Below are 16898 nucleotides of genomic sequence, written 5' to 3' on the forward strand. Positions count from 1 at the left end.
ATCGTTCACTCGGAAATGTTGATAGCTTTCAACATGGGGCGTGTATATCGCACTACCCTCGGAAGATCATAAATTGCTTCGCTCCCTATAAAACAAGAAGATGAACACCCGACATCCATGCATAATGTACAAACACTATGGTATAAACCAGCCTGCAGTCCACAGACCCAAGCTCCACCAGCGGAAGCTGGACGAAACATCGCAAAAAGAACAAGGACAACAGCACCGCCGAAGTCAACTCCATGCCCACAGTACGCCAGCAATGTCCGCGGAGGCTTCTCTTATCCAGAGATGAAAGCCCCCCCCCCCCCCCCCCACACCCCGAAAAATTATTATTAAACTCGAAACCTCGCAAAATCGAAACGATCGACAAAACAGCTCAACCAAGCCCAGCCCAGACACCGCGAATTCTCCGCGCAAGCTGGATGTCTTTCTGCATAATAGTAACGCGCTTCGCGTGCAGCGCGCAGAGATTCGTATCCTCAAAGAGGTGGACAAGGAAAGCTTCAGCGGCTTCCTGTAGAGCTTGGATAGCATGCGACTGCCAGCGCAGCTCGGCACCGACGTCCGCGGGAAGGAGATCGAGTGCGACTTCGCGGACTAAGCGTGCAAAGGGGAGTTTGGCGATGAGGAGGTCGTAGGAGCGTTGATAGCGGCGGATTTCTTTCAATGCGACGGTGCCGGGCTTGTAGCGCCGGCGACGGCCTGTGGGGGTTGGATCCCCGGCTGGGGATTGTTAGAATGGTGGGGGGGGCTTGTTGGAGAATTGCGCAAGTAGAGTAGTATAAGGCGCTCAGTTTGCTAGTGGTAGTAGGAGGGTAGAACGCACGTTGGACGTTATCTGTGACATTTGGTTGCTTTCCTCCCTTCGTCTTGCGTACTTTTGTTGGTGTTCCATCTCCCTCGGCGACTGTCTTGCGCACTTTGCCTTTTTGTGCGCTGCCCGGCGTTGTCTTGCGAGCTATCTTGGGTGGCATTATGGTAAAGGGGGAACGCGCTGTGCGATTTTCTTGGGTGGTGGGGGTGCTGAAAAAGCGATCAATTGGGAGATTTATTGCCTAGCAACCAGCGTCCTGCGGAGTGCCGCCTTTTGTGTCGAGATTTTCCCTTGCAGGAGCCGTGTCCGAGAATCGAGGAGATTAGGGCTTACACACGAGGTTCAAATGAAGGGATTGGGATTAAAAACCCTATCTGCTAATAATTAGACAGTCTTTGTTGCGAAGGGAAGGCTGGGCGAGCTGTCAATATGAACTATTCGGGCCTTAGCGTCCCAGCCCCCGTGATTCTCACGTAAACACGCGTCTCGTGTCTGGCACGTGACGATAAACTGGTCTACCTGGTCTTATCTCCGTCATACGTGGAATGGACCCAGGAGGCACTCTGGAGAGCTCTCAGTGCTCGTGCTGATCATCCGCCGTCATTCCCGCTCCTCTCTTGATTTCCATTCCTATCAGAAGCCACAAATTCTCACACCATGGCCGCTGTCTGGGAGAACAATGGGCAACAGGACCAGTTTCCCCTCGAACAATGGTTCTTTGAGATGCCACCCGTCACCCGGTGGTGGACGGTAGCCACCGTCGCAACCTCAGTCCTGGTGCAGTGCCACGTTGTGACCCCATTCCAGCTGTTCTACAGCTTCCGCTCTGTCTACGTTAAATCGCAGTACTGGCGACTAGTAACGACATTCCTTTATTTCGGACCCCTCAATCTCGACTTGTTGTTTCATGTGTTCTTCCTGCAGCGCTACTCACGTCTTCTGGAAGAAACATCCGGCCGCTCCCCGGCCCATTTCGCATGGCTGATCTTTTACGCCATGACATCTCTCCTCGTCATCTCTCCTTTCCTCTCAATACCCTTCCTGGGCAGCGCGCTTTCATCCAGCCTGGTCTACATCTGGGCCCGGCGCAACCCAGACACCCGTCTTAGTTTGTTGGGACTACTGGTCTTCACTGCTCCCTACCTGCCTTGGGTGCTGATGGGATTCAGCGTGATTGTGCATAAGATCGTACCGAAGGATGAGATGCTCGGCGTTGTCGTCGGTCATATCTGGTACTTCTTCAACGATGTTTACCCACCCCTACATGGTGGCCACCGTCCGTTTGACCCGCCTCGATGGTGGGTCCGTCTGTTTGAGCCCGCTCCTGGGCCTAGCGAGCGTGCCACGGGTGCGACTAATGTGAACCGCGAGTTTGTGGCTGCAGCGGCGCCGGAGGTTCGATGAGCTGTACTGTGCCGATTGATAAAGTGTCGCTTTTGGCGAACCAAAGATCGAGGTTCCTTGTGGCGTCGATTGGAAATTGAAACTAGACCGTACTCAACTAGAGACGAGTCTCACTGGTATAGTAGAGCCCAGGGTCCAACGGGTTCGATCCTGGCCTTGGTCTTTGCTCGAGGCTAGCTTTGGGCCATTGATTTGAGAACTGTGAGCCGTGCATGGGGGAAGCTGAACATCAGCGAGTCTTTTGACGCTTTTCATCTAATCGTGCCGGCATTCGATATGATTCGGCCAAGTTGTGCGTGAGATATTGGTTAAACATGGAAACCGGCCACGTTAGAGCTATGTCAAGAAGTTGTATGATGGACACTGGCGAGGGATCTGTCTGGAGTAGCTCCCTTCTATCTGATGATGTGGGATGTTGCCCCTTGGTCAAGTCCGCACCATGTGATCTAGCTAACAGAAGCAAGGACTAGGACTTTTTCCTTTTTGTGTTCAAGACCGTGCATGTGTTTTTTTTAAACATTAGGATAGCCACAGATACCCAGATGGTCTTTCGATTTCTATGCATGCTGGTTAGAGCTGCATGCAGGCGCAGACTTCCAAGATGACGACAGGCACCAAATTATTACGCCCTCACCGAAGACCTCCAGGGCCTCATACGACAGCATCTGATTTTGCTCTGTCCCTCGAAACTGTATACTCAAACACATCCCCTGTTTGTTCACTTTCACATGCGTTAAGGTAAAATAAAGTAGAAAAGCACCGTGTGATTGCATGCAATACCAGCCACTATCAAACCTCCTTATAGAGGGCCGGCAGGCGCATGATCACCCTATTTTTGGACATGCCAAGTTGAGCACAGGGCTGTGCCGCTCGATCTTGCATATGTTGTATGCATAGGTAGTCTCAACAGGAAGGCAGCAGAATACCATCTAGTCAGCCTAGTGATCTCTCATCACGTTAGGTGCTCGATTATTCTTAGAAAGAGCTGTTGTGACATGATCGAGGGTCACAGCGTCAGACCAAGCATGCCACGAGGCTTATTAAATCGTATGTCGTATGTCGTATCTTGTTCATTGTACTCCATGCAGCGCCCAGCGCCCCGTGCATTTCGTGTATTGGTCCTATAATTCAATACAACACCAATATGGTGGATGTGCAGCGGTTTGAACCCCGGGCCCCGGGTTAGACCTACCAAGCTGAGTCACGGCCATCGCCTAGTAACTGTCGGGAAAGTTTGATGCATACCTTGACAACCAATACACCTAGATGGAGGGCAGGGTAGATAGCCACAGAGTAAAAACTCTGGACTTACGTTAGGCGCGCAATATGAGTAATATCCGAGTTGTACTAGAGGAGTAACTCTTCGCCCGTTTTACGCGCCCACATCCCGCTTTAAGTGTAGCCCGGCAGGCGATCTGCGATCTGCTTGTACTCTGCACACAGCGGGTATTTGAAGGTCTATGTGGGTTTAATCGGATGGTTTGAATTGATGAAGGCAACTTGAAACATACATGCGGAGTACGGAGTACATCTAGTACATCTAGTACATCTAGTACATCTAGTACATCTAGTACATCTAGTACATCTAGTACATCTAGTACATCTCTCACAGGCTATGCTAGTACATGTCATGGAGACGTATGTTCAAATAAAAGTTAGGTCAATAATAACCACGTCACATCCGATACTCTTAGAATAGAACCCCGGAGAAGCCTGCAGCGCCGATCCCGATGGTATACACGAGCGATAGGCAAATAGGCACCCGAGATAAAAAGTGTTGAATCGAGATACAACGTGGCGAACCATGGGTTATTGGTGGACTTGCCTGAGTGGATAATTAGTTCTGGCGTACCACAGCCAGGGGGTTTCTAGTGAGTTCCCATGGGAATAGATTATACCATGAATTGTACACTTTTTGTAAAGTTGATAGAATTTTTGTCAGAATCATTGGTTGAAATTGTCCTAGATCGAACTTCTCCATCTCCATTCCAGACACATTTTATTCACAAGTAAATCCCATCTGCCATGTGCACATCCGATCAATGAGGCCAGAAACGAGGGGCAACGGAGACCTCTGACCGTACCGTGCACGCCTCCGTGTGGCACAGAGTGGCGGTTCATGTACGGAGTAGCAAATCGGTGCCGATTCCTCCTTCTTGCTGAAATACCCTTGGCTACGTCTATGGTGGTTCTTTGTTTTTACGCGTGGGATTGAATTCTTCGAGATGAGACGTTGTCCCTGATAATGTCATCACTACTTTGTAGAGATGTGTGCAGTCCACGCCACAACCATGGCGGTAGCGAAAATACATGTACGACATCCTCCGTACATTATTGTGTAACGAATTCACTCTAGATACAGTACCGAAGATGGACTCCGTACTCCGTGCTCCGTCGGAGGACGGAGCACAACCAGAAATCATAATTGCGGTCTAACCTTGGATCCATAAAAGCAACTACGGAGCACATCCTCCGTAGTGGTAACCGACCTAGGTAAGACACTTCGGGACTAACGCAAGCTGCTAGCCTCAGGTCCAGAAAGGTACGGTGGAGTCCATCCCTAAATTGGACTAGTTTAATACACCTTTCTCACGTTGGAGGGTTTTCCCCACGGCGCTAGATTTACCATACGATGACGAGTCCTTGCGCCCAACTTAGATTGGTCTAGTACATCCCTACTGTTGAGATTTACTCCGTACATGGATACTAGTTCGTGTACCCATCTATGCCGTTCCCAGTATATCAGATTGATCTTGATTCAGGCTCTGACCAAAGGGATCTTGAATTTCAAGCTCTAGTCCAGCACGTTCATCCAGACAAGATTGGATTTTCCAAAAAAAAAAATGAAAAAAAAAATGAACAAAAGAAAACGTTAAACCAAAATTCCCCTTGCCCCACTACCAGCCCACCAATCAAAACACGACCAAGCCGCTTTATCTTAGAACAGCCACCCCTCTCTCTGCTCAGCCTCCGTAAATGTGCTCCTTCCCAAGGTTGTGGTATCGTATTACTTCCCCTTCGTCACCTTCCCTCTTTTTTTGCCTCAGGACGTTCCTCTTTTTCCAAAGGTCTCTCCTTTCCTTCTTTTAGCTTAAGTCTCCCCACTCCTGTCACTCCTTATTATCGTGAACTAGTCTCCCCTTTTCTTAAATACTCGTCTCCCCTTCCTTTATCGATATTATCAGACACCAGATTCTTATCATCGTTGCATTTCCGTACTTTGACTACCTCTTGACGGCCTGAGGGTCTGTGCAAACTCTCTTAAAACGACTTTAACGACTGACAAGAAAACGAACCGTTGGGACTCAATTGATTATCACGCTGCTTCTGATTGATTGTAAACCTTGGTGTCGGTCGCCTTCATCATGCGGCGCGGTCTCGTGATCTTCCTCCTCGTCAACCTCCTCATTCTCTCATTGCTCGTCCGCAGTGTCTCGACGCTTCTGGCACTGCTAGTCGAAGATGCCGCTGCCGATGCTATACACCGCGCGGAGCTGCCTTCGCCGAATTCGAGCCTGATCGAGCAACGCCCCCAGATTATCCCGAAGATCATTCACCAAACCTACAAGAATGAGACCATCCCAGAAGTCTGGGTTGAAGCTCAACAGAGTTGCATTGATTTGCACCCGGATTATGAATATATTGTACGTTCGCAACCGCCAGTCTGTCTAATCCAAGGCTAACAGAGGTCATTAGCTGTGGACAGACGAGAAATCGCGCGACTTTATCGCCGCAGAATACCCTTGGTTCTTGGAAACATTTGATGGCTACAGTTATCCTATTCAGCGCGCGGATTCCATCCGATACTTCATTCTCGCGCACTTCGGTGGAACGTACATTGATCTCGACGACGTGAGTGGATACCGCCCGAGAGACCGTGGCATTTCGTTTCTAACACAGAACCAGGGCTGCAACCGTCGCTTGGATCCTCTCCTAGCTTATCCCGCGTGGGTGCGCCGCACCGCACCCACTGGTATCTCCAATGATGCTATGGGCTCAGTACCCCAGCATCCATTCTTCCTCCGTACGATCGAAGTTCTGCAGCAGTACGATCGCCATTGGCTCCTCCCATACATCACCGTTATGTACTCGACCGGACCACTGTTCCTGTCTGTCATCTGGAAAGAGTACATGCGCGATGGACCGAGTGAGGCTGGGCGCGTACGCATTCTCATGCAGGACGAGTACAACAAGTTTTCTTGGAGCTTCTTCACCCACCACCGGGGCAACAGCTGGCACGGCAAGGATGCGCACTTGATCTTCTGGGTAAGTGACCTCGTCTGGTATCGAAATTCCGAGGAATGCTAACGTCTCGCAGATGGGCCAACACTGGGTCTTCCTCACTGTGTGTGGCTTCCTCCTCGCCGGAGTCTTTGGATTCTGTCTCTGGTGGAGCTACGGACGCGTCATGCTGCTTGGAGCCAAGTACCGCTACCGCTACTCCAAGATTCCCAGCATCAGCCCGTCGCGGGTTTCGACGTCACCAACACGACGCTCGCGACTCTCAGTCCCGACCATCCTGCGACGTGTCAGCTTCAAAGAAGATGAAGAGTCAGGCGGGGTCACGGAGACCTCGTACGAATTTGGACGTCGCGATGACTAGAGATCTAGAGATTGGCTTCTCGACTCACAACTTAGCCATTTTACAGCCTTTGTATATGTCTGTAACGATACGGCCTCGGACTTGATTTGTGCATCAACATTTATTGTACAACTTTTGCTCTTTCTTTCTGTGTTTAGGAGCGCGTTTTGCATGGTGTCTCAATCCTGTGGCGGGATCCTGGATTGAATGTTCACCTGGAGCAATTGGGTTTGGCTTTTGGACATGTGCGCAGACCCTTCGTGTCTATGTCTTGGTTCTGTTTTCACTGTCCCCCATCTTTTTATTTTTAATATCGTCTATTGATTTGTAAACAAGTTAGACTTCGCTTCTCGGGAGACAGTGGAACCATAGACATGTCTTGCACTCGGATCAGATATCTCCGGGGAGAATTATGAACCAAAAACGTCTTTCGACCATTCCTTGAAATCTAACGTAGGAGAACTGGATCATCTTCTGTGCAGTAATGTCGCAAATTCCCCTGGGAATCTGATACATGGACCTCAAAACACCAATCCTGAAACCATAATTCCTCCCTCCAATGACAACAGCGTTCCTTGCAGGGCCATATCGACAAGCTTTCCAAACGGTTCTGTCGAGTGTGGAGCATAGGTCTTAATTAAAATCAGCATGCTACATGGTTTTGTTCTTTGGTTAGAAGTAAATAATTCATCTCATTGTTTGGCGTGCGTCCTTGGTATTGGCCACCATCATCCAACATACTTCAATTCACGAGCATTCTCCGCGTCTAGCCTACAATGTACATACTAGCAATCGGCTATCTTTCCTCCGCCTCTCCAATGTATGTCCCGGCGGCCTTGGACAATGCAAGCCCTTGTTTCCTGGTCCCTCTGCCTCTGACAGACATGTTCGAGGACTTATAAAGACGACCTGTTTGCTCTTCTTAGCACTGAATCCCGATCTTCTCTGCATCATCCATCAACAACTAATCATCCTTGACATTTGATCCCTGCGTTGCACTATAGTTACTCTGCATCTATCCACCACCTACAAAATGCACCTCCCAACCCTCCTCCTCTCTCTAACCCTAACTCTCACAATCCAAACAACTGCAACGCCACTCCCAATCTCACTCTTCGCCCGCGATGCAGCCCTGACAGAATCTCAACTCATTGCCATCGCCCCCTCATCCAAATCATGCACCGACGCCCCAGCGGAAGGGGAATGCGCCACCGCAAAACAAGCCGCCAAATTCACTTCCCAATCTTTCGACACATACAAAGTAACCTCGAAAGCTGAACAAGCGGCCGTTATCAGTCTGATGGCGTTTGAAAGTGGTGATTTCAAGTACAATAAGAATCACTTCCCTGGCGTTGCGGGGCAGGGCAGTATGTAACCCTCTCTCTTCCCTGCAACATCACATCCGGATCCATCTTGTATGCGGTTTCAACATACTAACCATGTTCTTCTTCAGCACGTAATATGCAATCCCCCTCCTTCAACAAACTATACGCCTCCTCCCTGCCCGCACTCAAAGACAAACTCCCCAGCGTCAGCAACAGTCCAGCTGATCTCCTCGATCTCCTGCGCAGTGACGGCGCTACGGACTTTGGTTCTGGTGCTTGGTTCCTTACTACGCAGTGCTCGAAGGAGGTGCGGAGCGCGCTTGCTGATGGTTCCGAGACGGGGTGGCAGCGGTTTATCTCGGATTGTGTGGGGACTTCTGTTACCGACGAGAGGAAGGAGTACTGGGAGAGGGCTGTTAAGGCTATTGGTGTTTAGATTATGGTTGGTCAGGGATTGGGATTTCGGGTCTATAATTGTGATGTTTTTAGATTCGCTCTGTTTGGTTCTTGGAGCTGGTTCTTCGACAGATTGTGGATTTCTGTGTTTGCCACTTTGGATACTTGATAATTGATTTTGATGATTGACGGAGTATGGGAATAGGGCTTGAATAGGACTTTAGTATAACAAAACAAAAAAACATTGAGAATCCGGATTGATTTATTTCATTTCTTTTTCATACGTCATAGCCAAATTGCACCGCTCTCTATTTCATACCATTGCAAAGTATACCACACTATACATCGATCTCATCTCATTCATAAAACTTTGAGTTATCCAAACACCCCCTTACAACACACCCTTTGTACTAACAACATCCCCCGCACCAACCTCACCCGCAACCCTCCGCTTACAAGCATTGCGAATAGCAACAGCAAGCGCCTTGAACGCACTCTCCGCGCGGTGGTGGTCGTTATCACCATAAGTGCAACCGACATGCAACGTCACACCCGCCGCCTGTGCAAAGCTCTGCAATCCATGCGTGATCATCTCGGTGCTCAAGTCGCCGATCTTCTCGCGTCGGAAGCCAAGGTTAATAACCGCCCAAGGTCGGCTGGACAGGTCAATCACCGCCCACGAAAGTGCCTCGTCGAGAGGCGCATCGCCACGACCGAACCGCTCGAGGGATTGTCGTGCGCCCAGTGCCAATGTGAAGGCTTCGCCGAGTGCAAGGAAGGTGTCTTCTGTTGTGTGGTGGTCGTCGACTGGAGGTGGTTAGCGCATTGGCAGGGGTATTGCTTATCATATGATAATGTGTTCAGGGAGAACTCACTGTACAAATCACCCTTCGCCCGAACTGCAAGACTCATTCCACCGTGCTTGGCGAGAGCGTGCAGCATGTGGTCTAGGAAGCCGATACCGGTGCTGATGGTGATCTGCTGCGTCGGGGTAAATTGGGTCGCGTGGCCGGCATCCTTGGGTGGTACAATGCCTTTCTTAGCGGCTTCGGCTTCTTTAGGGTCTGTTGGGATAGGGAAGTGGGTTGAAGGTTCGTAGGGTGGGAGGACGCCGCCGTCTAGGGAAAGGGAGATTTGGATTTTGGTCTCGTTAGTGGATCGCGAGATGGTCGCTGTGCGTGCGGCGAGGGACATTGTGAGATTAGGGGTTTGGTATATGTCGAATTGACTGAGAATTGCATCGGTGTTTGTACGGAGTAGATGGTTGCTAATCGGGGTTTCTTTTTTGTCTGACTCGTCCGCGGGAGAATCATTGATCCGTACTTTTGGAATAAGGGTGCACTGGAGACCTAAGCTTAACAGATTTTAGGACATTGGCTAGTTCAGGTTCTAATTTTTTTAAACGTCCCTGATATCGGTCATCGTTTTCAATATTGCCATCAGAGTCTGAAATATACATCTTCCTTTTCGGCTTGTTTTCCATAGTTTATCGCCTTGCCGAACTCGGCTTCGATAAGAATCGACATCCACCTCGATTCCTTTTCCAACCCAGACTGGCCTCTTGTTCACCATAACTTACGACTGGACACATACATACCACCATGCCACCACCATCCAACCACAGGAGCGAGGTTGCACCCCCGGAGGAAATCACCTCGGTGGCCGCCCAAGGCTTCATGACCGGCGTGTTCCGGGTAAGCCACCGGACCTCCAATCCGTGAAGTCTCCTAGTGCACTCGCTAATATCCTCAAGTTTGGCTCCGTGTCTATCTTGGCCCATATGATTCTTGCCCTACCCCACCCCTTCGTCTTCTCCGCACCAAGTCCACCCGCGTATCCCGCAACACAACCCCGTCCGCGCCCATCCATCTTCTCCCGCAACTATCTCCGCTCACAACTCTACCATCGCCCTTTGGAGGGGTTTTCAAGCTGGATTTCCCCGGGATCCCGTATATATCGTGGTCTGACACCGCAGTTCAAGGTCTTCATACAAGTGGCAGCTATGACTCTGGGTGGTTGTATCTGGCAAGAAAAACGGGTGACGGAATATATCGAGCTGCTAAGACAGATGAAACGTGCAGAGCGACTGAAGGCTGAGAGGGCGGACGGGAATCGTTGGTAAGGAAGAGATTCAAGAGATATTGCCCGCTAGCTTTCTCGGCGATGCGAGGTCGGGACTTTGAGGCAGGGAAATTGGAAATTAGAACAACCTTCCACCACCAGACACCCTCTATTCGCCACTCGTTCAGAACACCTCCGGATGAGCCGAATCTCATTTCCCAGTTATTTCACACCTCTGCAAGGCCTCGCAGAATTGAGGTGCACACTCTGTAGCTGCTCCCGTCAATCACTGATCCCGAATGAACTTCGTCGCCGATGACGCCAGATTCCTGACGATACCCCCACTCCCCCTGATTACCCTGATCTATCATGATCTTCTTTCGCGTGGGCCCGAGAGAGATTATCCCTACGGAAGCAGCATCTGATGTGCCATAAACGCCGATCATCCTTCAAGGGTGGATCCCAGGTTTCAACCGATGATCCTATGTTGTTAATTGCAGTGTAGATCGTTCCAAGGGAGATGAATGATGGATAGGGCCCATTCGGTGTAATATATAGGCTCTAAGGTTGTTCTGGAATACAAAGAAGGGTCAAGGATCAGCACTATAGCCAAAGATACTAAAGAGTCCCATTTGGTTTCTAGAATCCCTGCGATCCTATAACGGCACTATCAGGTCTAGTGGAACGCCTCTTACGTGCTAATGTACTAGAGACATGCGAGAAGGCGCGAACGCATGTCTTGTTTTCACTTTTTGAGGGAGTAAATAAGCGATAGCCTCAAAGATCACCCAGTTGAAACGTTCAAGTAGGGCATGCGATTGAAAATTAAAATCAAAATAACTGACGAACTAGAAAAATACTCGTCGAAAAAAACCCAGCTGAAACGTCTGTTGATCGTTACAGTTGGAGACTGCATCCGTCAATTTCTCTTTAGTCTCCTTTTCCCTGTGGATTCATCTCGCTGCTTTCGTTCTACGCATTTGATCTTTCCTCTTATCTTCCCCTCTACCGATCTCACACCGGAAGACTGTATCACATTAGATCACTGAGTTGTTCGATATCACCTAACATTGTGGATTCTCCCCCTTCCGCAACCATCACCTCATCGCATTGTTGACTCCTTGTTCGTGTCTGGGGAAAGGATATCCTAGACAGAAGGAAGAATTTTCCTAATAGCACACGCCTATTGCTTCTCTCATGGCGCTGTGACAGTCTCCAGTATGCGCTACCTTCCCCTCATTCTTTCTCCGCTTCATTCTTCCTTCTCACGCTTTTAATATTGCCCCCCCCCCGTCATGACCTTTCAAACTGATAATTGATTGACCCAGTACCAACGACGTTGAGGTCGTCGATGAGATAAGCCTCCTTTCTCTGTAGACTTGCGCCACTACTCTTCCAACACCTTACGCAACTCCCCCTACTTCTGTACCACTAGTCTCCCCCCTCCCCCCTCCCTCCTCCCTCCCCCCTCCGAACCAGACATGGCTGAAATCATCGGTAAACGACAACGAAGAAAGAGCCTGGGCGTCTTCACTCCATCACTCACAACATCGACCTCAGTCCAGCCTCCAGTGCATGACCGAACACCCTCGGATGAAATCTTGAGCCTAGAGAAGAAGCCCCAACAAAATTCCGGCTTCTTTGGCCGGTCTTACAGTCCCAATGGAGGCTCCGATGGATCGAATAACCGCCGCCCTGGGACGGCAGGTTCCGACACTGCTGGCTGGCCAGCAGCCGTACCCGTTAATGAGACAACACCGCGCCCGCGGAGGAAGTCGCTGCACAAAAAGCGAGCCTCGGTCTTTGGATCTCTGAGATCATTGCACTCTTGGGAGGATGATGAACCTCTGAGTACCTCCGTGGGCTCGGCAGTAGACGAGCAGACCACGGCCACTCCACGGAATGGGACCTGGTCATCTGCAATCATCCACTACGGGGAAGTTCAGACGACCGGAGGCATGTGGAGGAAGAAAAGTCAATATTTGGTTCTCACAGATACCCATCTCATTCGCTTTAAGAACCAAAGCAAAGCCGCCGATGTTTTTGTTTCCATTCCCTCTTCTCACGCACGGGTTCCGGCTTCCCATCGCCAATCGATGTCTTCAGTCACTTCCCTGCCGGATGCGCAATTAATGGCGTCTGGAGACGCATCTGCTGGAATCCCATTAAACAGCATCATTGCGGTATACATGCTGGAGGATGCACGATTATCCCCATCGGTCGAAGTGGCATATCTCGATGAGCGCACACAAAAAGCCACAATGGTTCAGATGCAGACATCTGATCTGCAGGAACTGAACCTTTGGATGGTGGGCATTCGTCAAGCTGCCCAGATGGCTAGAGCAAATTTTCCAATGCCATTTAACAGGGGATCGATTGAGTATGTAACTCGTATGCTGGAACATGAGCGAGATTATGACCCAGAGGTGTTTCGCATGTTCCGAGTCATTCAAATCGCGTCCAGCAAGTCAGTCACCCGCTCTTCCTCTGATGACTTGGCCAAGCTGTCGCCCACGGGCTGCTATCTTGCCATTGGCGCACACAAGCTTCACATGCTGCCCATGCAGAAGACAATCAATCGATCGTCGGTCGTATCCCTGTCAGACTGGGAGGCTGGTACTTCATTTGGTCTGATGAATCTGACTGGTTTATCGATGGAGTACGGTGACGACAGTTTGCATCTGACCTTTAGAGTTCCTCTCAAGAAATCCTTCAATGTGTTCCTGGCCTCTGTTCATTCGGTTGAAGTCGCTTGCTGGATCCGACAACAAACTGAATATCTCCGTCCATTGTGGATCAGACAGCCGTACGAATTCGTTGTTCCAAAAGAATTGCACAATGACGACAACTTCCTCCCTGTTGATTTAGATGAAGATTATGGATGCTTCGACCGAACGTTGGTCGCTTACTCCGCCAGTTATGACATCGATACATCAAATATTCGATACACAATCGACCAGGAATGTGAGGATGCTCCATGCTTCCGTCTTCTGAAGCCTGCTTCTCCCAAAACTCCGCGGTACAACGCTTTAGAACTCATTGCGGTCATGCGCACACTTCGCTACAATGAATTCTTCCGGTCAATCTCGTTCCGCGGGGTCAATCTTGATGCATTGCAGGGCCTTCGTGATACTCTTGGAGTAGATGCCGACGTTCATCTCGACCGAGGAGGCGCCTCCGTGCACATTCCAGGCCAGACGAATCTGACTGTTCTCTCGCAAGAAGTGCGAGCTTTAGCTCTGAAGAGCAAATGGCTGCGCCGACTCGACTTCTCTTACTGCCTTTCACGAGTACCGACCCCAACCCTCGACAAGGGTACTCGTGATCCAGGCTGTGGTATTCCAGAGGCGATCTTCCCTGTGTGCCGCCGAGAATTGACCAGCGTGGATTGGGTGGTGCTCAACGGCATCAAGCTGGGTGAGTCCGATCTGGACTATCTCGTCGATGCGGCTTCGCAAAGGCGTAGTCATCTGCGAGCTCTGGAGGTCGGGGACTGTGGATTATCCGTGCATGACCTAGACCTTCTTCTTTCGACTATTGTCGCACAAGAATCAACACTTGAGGCAATCAACATCTCAGGCGTGCAGGGCCGATTGAACCCTAGTGTGATCCAGCAATATATTGGCTACTTCGGACAAATCCGCAAAATCAACTTATCTCGCATCTCACGGACGTCTGGCAGCGACCCGCTGATCACGGCCGAAATGCTGTTCAACTGGCGACTTGAAGAGCTGGCTCTTAGTCGGACGGTTTTGAATCGCGAGACCGTGGATGCCATTGCTACTTACCTGGCTAGCGATCGCTCTCGAAACCTTCGTGTGCTTCGTCTGGATCAGTGTGGTCTGACCGGAGAAGATGTGGCCATGTTTATGCACTCGATGTCCATTGAACCTGATTCCCCGCGCAGTCTCCATCTGCATGTCAATGAGAATCACATTGACAACGGCTGCTCTCACGTTTTCAATGCTATTGCGAAGAATCAGACCCCCTCGCATCTGTCGATGCGCATGATAGATTTCAAAAAAGAAGACAATTTCCGCGAGCTCGTGGATTCACTTCGGAAGAACAGCTCCCTCAAGTTCCTGGATATTTCGAAGGCTTCCCTCCCATACGATGCTAGTCCTGAGACTTGCCGCTCGTTGCAGGTGATGCTCGAGGATAATGAGACTCTTGAGGCTTTGGACATTAGCGGTGACAATGCGCACCTTGATGTTGCACGCTTCGGTATTGGTCTTAATCTTGCGCTGACTGGCCTGAAGAGAAACAAATCTTTAAAGGTCCTGAGAATTGAACACCAGAAACTCGGCCTTCAGGGTGCGAATACGCTTGCCTCTGTCTTAGAGGAGAATGATTCGCTGCGTGAAGTACACTGTGAGAATAATGATATGAATCTGCAGTCCTTTACAGTGTTAGTCAACGGCCTTCGGTGCAACCACTCCCTTCTCACTCTCTCCTCTATGGACCGAGATCGAGCCCTGTCACTGGACAAAGTACGCCGAGAGGTCGATCATGTTCGATGGGAGTCTGGCAGCAGCAACCAATCTTCCACGGCAAGCTCGGTCCGTCGCACTCTGTATGCAGCGATGAGTGTTGGTCAAGGGGGACAAGGGCACAGACTGAGCAAAGTACCACCGCCTAGTGTTGCCTCGGCCTCGGAACACTCTCCAACCATCAACCCCAACGTTGAACTTGTCTTGCAGTCTCTGAACGAGAGATGGGACACGGAAGTCTCCCGGCTCAATCGATACCTCCTCCGCAACTATAATATTGCCCATGGGATTGAGGAAATGGATGATGATTTTGATGATGATGATGATGCTGCCAGCGATGGACGGCCCGGGACAGCCGCGAGCCTGGGCACAATGCTTGACAAGCTCAAATTCAACGTGTCCGTGTCAGCAGATGAGATCCGGTCGTCGCCACCAGATGAGTCTCCTGCTGTCATTCGACTTTCAGAATCCTCCGACACCCCATCCCAGTTTTCGTCGAACATCGAGACCACTCCAATCCAACCAAAACGCCCTTCACACAATACCCGCCGCCCTCATACCGCTGCTCCTACACAATCCGTTCCATCCGGTCACTCTCGCCTAGCTCTCCCGGTCCCAGCCGTGCCTCCAGCAGTTGGAAAGGCAGAGAGCGTCCGCAGTGGACGCAGTTCTTCCAGCAACGCCTCAATAGGCACCGGCAGTACACGCAGAGCCTACGGCGTCGCCTCCTCTACCCTTAGAGGCTTCCTCAGCGGCACCGCGTTGAGGGAACGTCGCCGTGCGGATGCAGCACGCCCCTCGCCTGTGTGCGTCAACAATGACAAGCCGCCTCAGCTAGACTGGGTACCACCAAAGCTTGACTTGTGAGGGCTCTAGTAGCCTTCCTTGTACTCCTATCAACATATCAAAATACCCCTATTTCTACCTTGTACAGCATTCTCCAACAAGAAACGAAGCCTGGCCCCTGCAGTACATATATACGACGAACCAAGTTTTGATTGTACACTTTTGTTCTTTTTCTCCCTGTGAATCCTTTTCTACTTCTTTTTTTTTTTTTGCCCATTGACTCCTAACTCAACCCCTATTCAAATTCCCATTTCTTGAAATCGGCCAGTCGGCACTGATACCCTGGCGTTCCAATTTCTTTACAGAGACACCGCATTCTCCGGGCGTTCCATACTCATTGCTCATTTTCAATTCTTTTTGCCAATATCTCTTACCAACGCAATCGATATCCAACCAGTGTCCTATCTGTTTCATCGCTTGGCTTGTTTTTCTTTGCTCTCTTGCTCTCATCGGAAACTGTTCTCATTTTGCGCGCTAGCGCGTTCATCCATGGCTAATGTTTATTGGGGCTTGGGCTGTTTGATACTCGTGTTCAATGTGGTGGTGTCTTTGCGCTTGTCCCTTGTTCCTCATTCTGGGAGATTCCATATCGGTTGGATAGGCATCACAACACCATCGTTCCTTTTTGTTTGATTACCAGGTCTCGAGTGAGGCTGAGTAGTTTAGGCGTTTCTTGTCTGGGAGTTACGCAGTAGATAGATGCTACGAAAATCCATCACCTTGAAACATTTCCTTCTTAAGCTTCAAGAAAAGGACCGAAAATCCAAGGTCGAGATCGTCATCTATCCCTGTATACATCTCAGTTCCCACACCTATAATTTTGGTGACTGGCTGAACGAGAACCAAAAACATCCAACCATAAACACGTTTCAGTCTAACTATGTAACAACCCAACGCCATCAATGTATATCTCAAAATAAAGTACAATGGGAGAGGAATGAATCTAAAACTTTACAAAACGGATTCCCCTCCCCTTA

The 16898-nt window shown here is 50.0% G+C and overlaps 7 protein-coding genes across 7 annotated transcripts; 5 read left to right on the forward strand and 2 right to left on the reverse strand.

The window, feature by feature from the left end:
- Positions 1 to 379: 379 nt before the first annotated feature.
- Positions 380 to 977, reverse strand: Pdw03_0312 (Histone H3; the record flags this gene model as incomplete). The annotated part of the gene is made up of 2 exons (XM_014682016.1): positions 380 to 726; positions 830 to 977. 2 exons carry the CDS (start codon positions 975 to 977, stop codon positions 380 to 382), a joined length of 495 nt encoding a protein of 164 aa, XP_014537502.1.
- A 497-nt stretch (positions 978 to 1474) lies between these two features.
- On the forward strand, positions 1475 to 2221 carry Pdw03_0313 (ER-associated proteolytic system protein Der1, putative; the record flags this gene model as incomplete). Its single annotated transcript, XM_014682017.1, has 1 exon — positions 1475 to 2221. The coding sequence occupies one exon, from the start codon at positions 1475 to 1477 to the stop codon at positions 2219 to 2221; it is 747 nt and encodes a 248-aa protein (XP_014537503.1).
- A 3365-nt stretch (positions 2222 to 5586) lies between these two features.
- Pdw03_0314 (MIPC synthase subunit (SurA), putative) lies at positions 5587 to 6824 on the forward strand (the record flags this gene model as incomplete). Its single annotated transcript, XM_014682018.1, has 4 exons — positions 5587 to 5865; positions 5918 to 6073; positions 6128 to 6487; positions 6540 to 6824. The coding sequence occupies 4 exons, from the start codon at positions 5587 to 5589 to the stop codon at positions 6822 to 6824; spliced, it is 1080 nt and encodes a 359-aa protein (XP_014537504.1).
- A 1012-nt stretch (positions 6825 to 7836) lies between these two features.
- Pdw03_0315 (Imidazoleglycerol-phosphate dehydratase) lies at positions 7837 to 8564 on the forward strand (the record flags this gene model as incomplete). Its single annotated transcript, XM_014682019.1, has 2 exons — positions 7837 to 8170; positions 8257 to 8564. The coding sequence occupies 2 exons, from the start codon at positions 7837 to 7839 to the stop codon at positions 8562 to 8564; spliced, it is 642 nt and encodes a 213-aa protein (XP_014537505.1).
- A 351-nt stretch (positions 8565 to 8915) lies between these two features.
- Positions 8916 to 9718, reverse strand: Pdw03_0316 (Imidazoleglycerol-phosphate dehydratase; the record flags this gene model as incomplete). Its single annotated transcript, XM_014682020.1, has 2 exons — positions 8916 to 9331; positions 9400 to 9718. The coding sequence occupies 2 exons, from the start codon at positions 9716 to 9718 to the stop codon at positions 8916 to 8918; spliced, it is 735 nt and encodes a 244-aa protein (XP_014537506.1).
- Positions 9719 to 10125: 407 nt separating this feature from the next.
- Positions 10126 to 10646, forward strand: Pdw03_0317 (Leucine-rich repeat, ribonuclease inhibitor subtype; the record flags this gene model as incomplete). The annotated part of the gene is made up of 2 exons (XM_014682021.1): positions 10126 to 10218; positions 10278 to 10646. The coding sequence occupies 2 exons, from the start codon at positions 10126 to 10128 to the stop codon at positions 10644 to 10646; spliced, it is 462 nt and encodes a 153-aa protein (XP_014537507.1).
- A 1420-nt stretch (positions 10647 to 12066) lies between these two features.
- Pdw03_0318 (Leucine-rich repeat, ribonuclease inhibitor subtype) lies at positions 12067 to 15942 on the forward strand (the record flags this gene model as incomplete). Its single annotated transcript, XM_014682022.1, has 1 exon — positions 12067 to 15942. One exon carries the CDS (start codon positions 12067 to 12069, stop codon positions 15940 to 15942), a length of 3876 nt encoding a protein of 1291 aa, XP_014537508.1.
- Between the last annotated feature and the right edge of the window lie 956 nt (positions 15943 to 16898).

Source organism: Penicillium digitatum, chromosome 4 (genome assembly GCF_016767815.1).
Source record: "Penicillium digitatum chromosome 4, complete sequence".
NCBI classification, from domain to species: Eukaryota; Fungi; Ascomycota; class Eurotiomycetes; order Eurotiales; family Aspergillaceae; genus Penicillium; species Penicillium digitatum.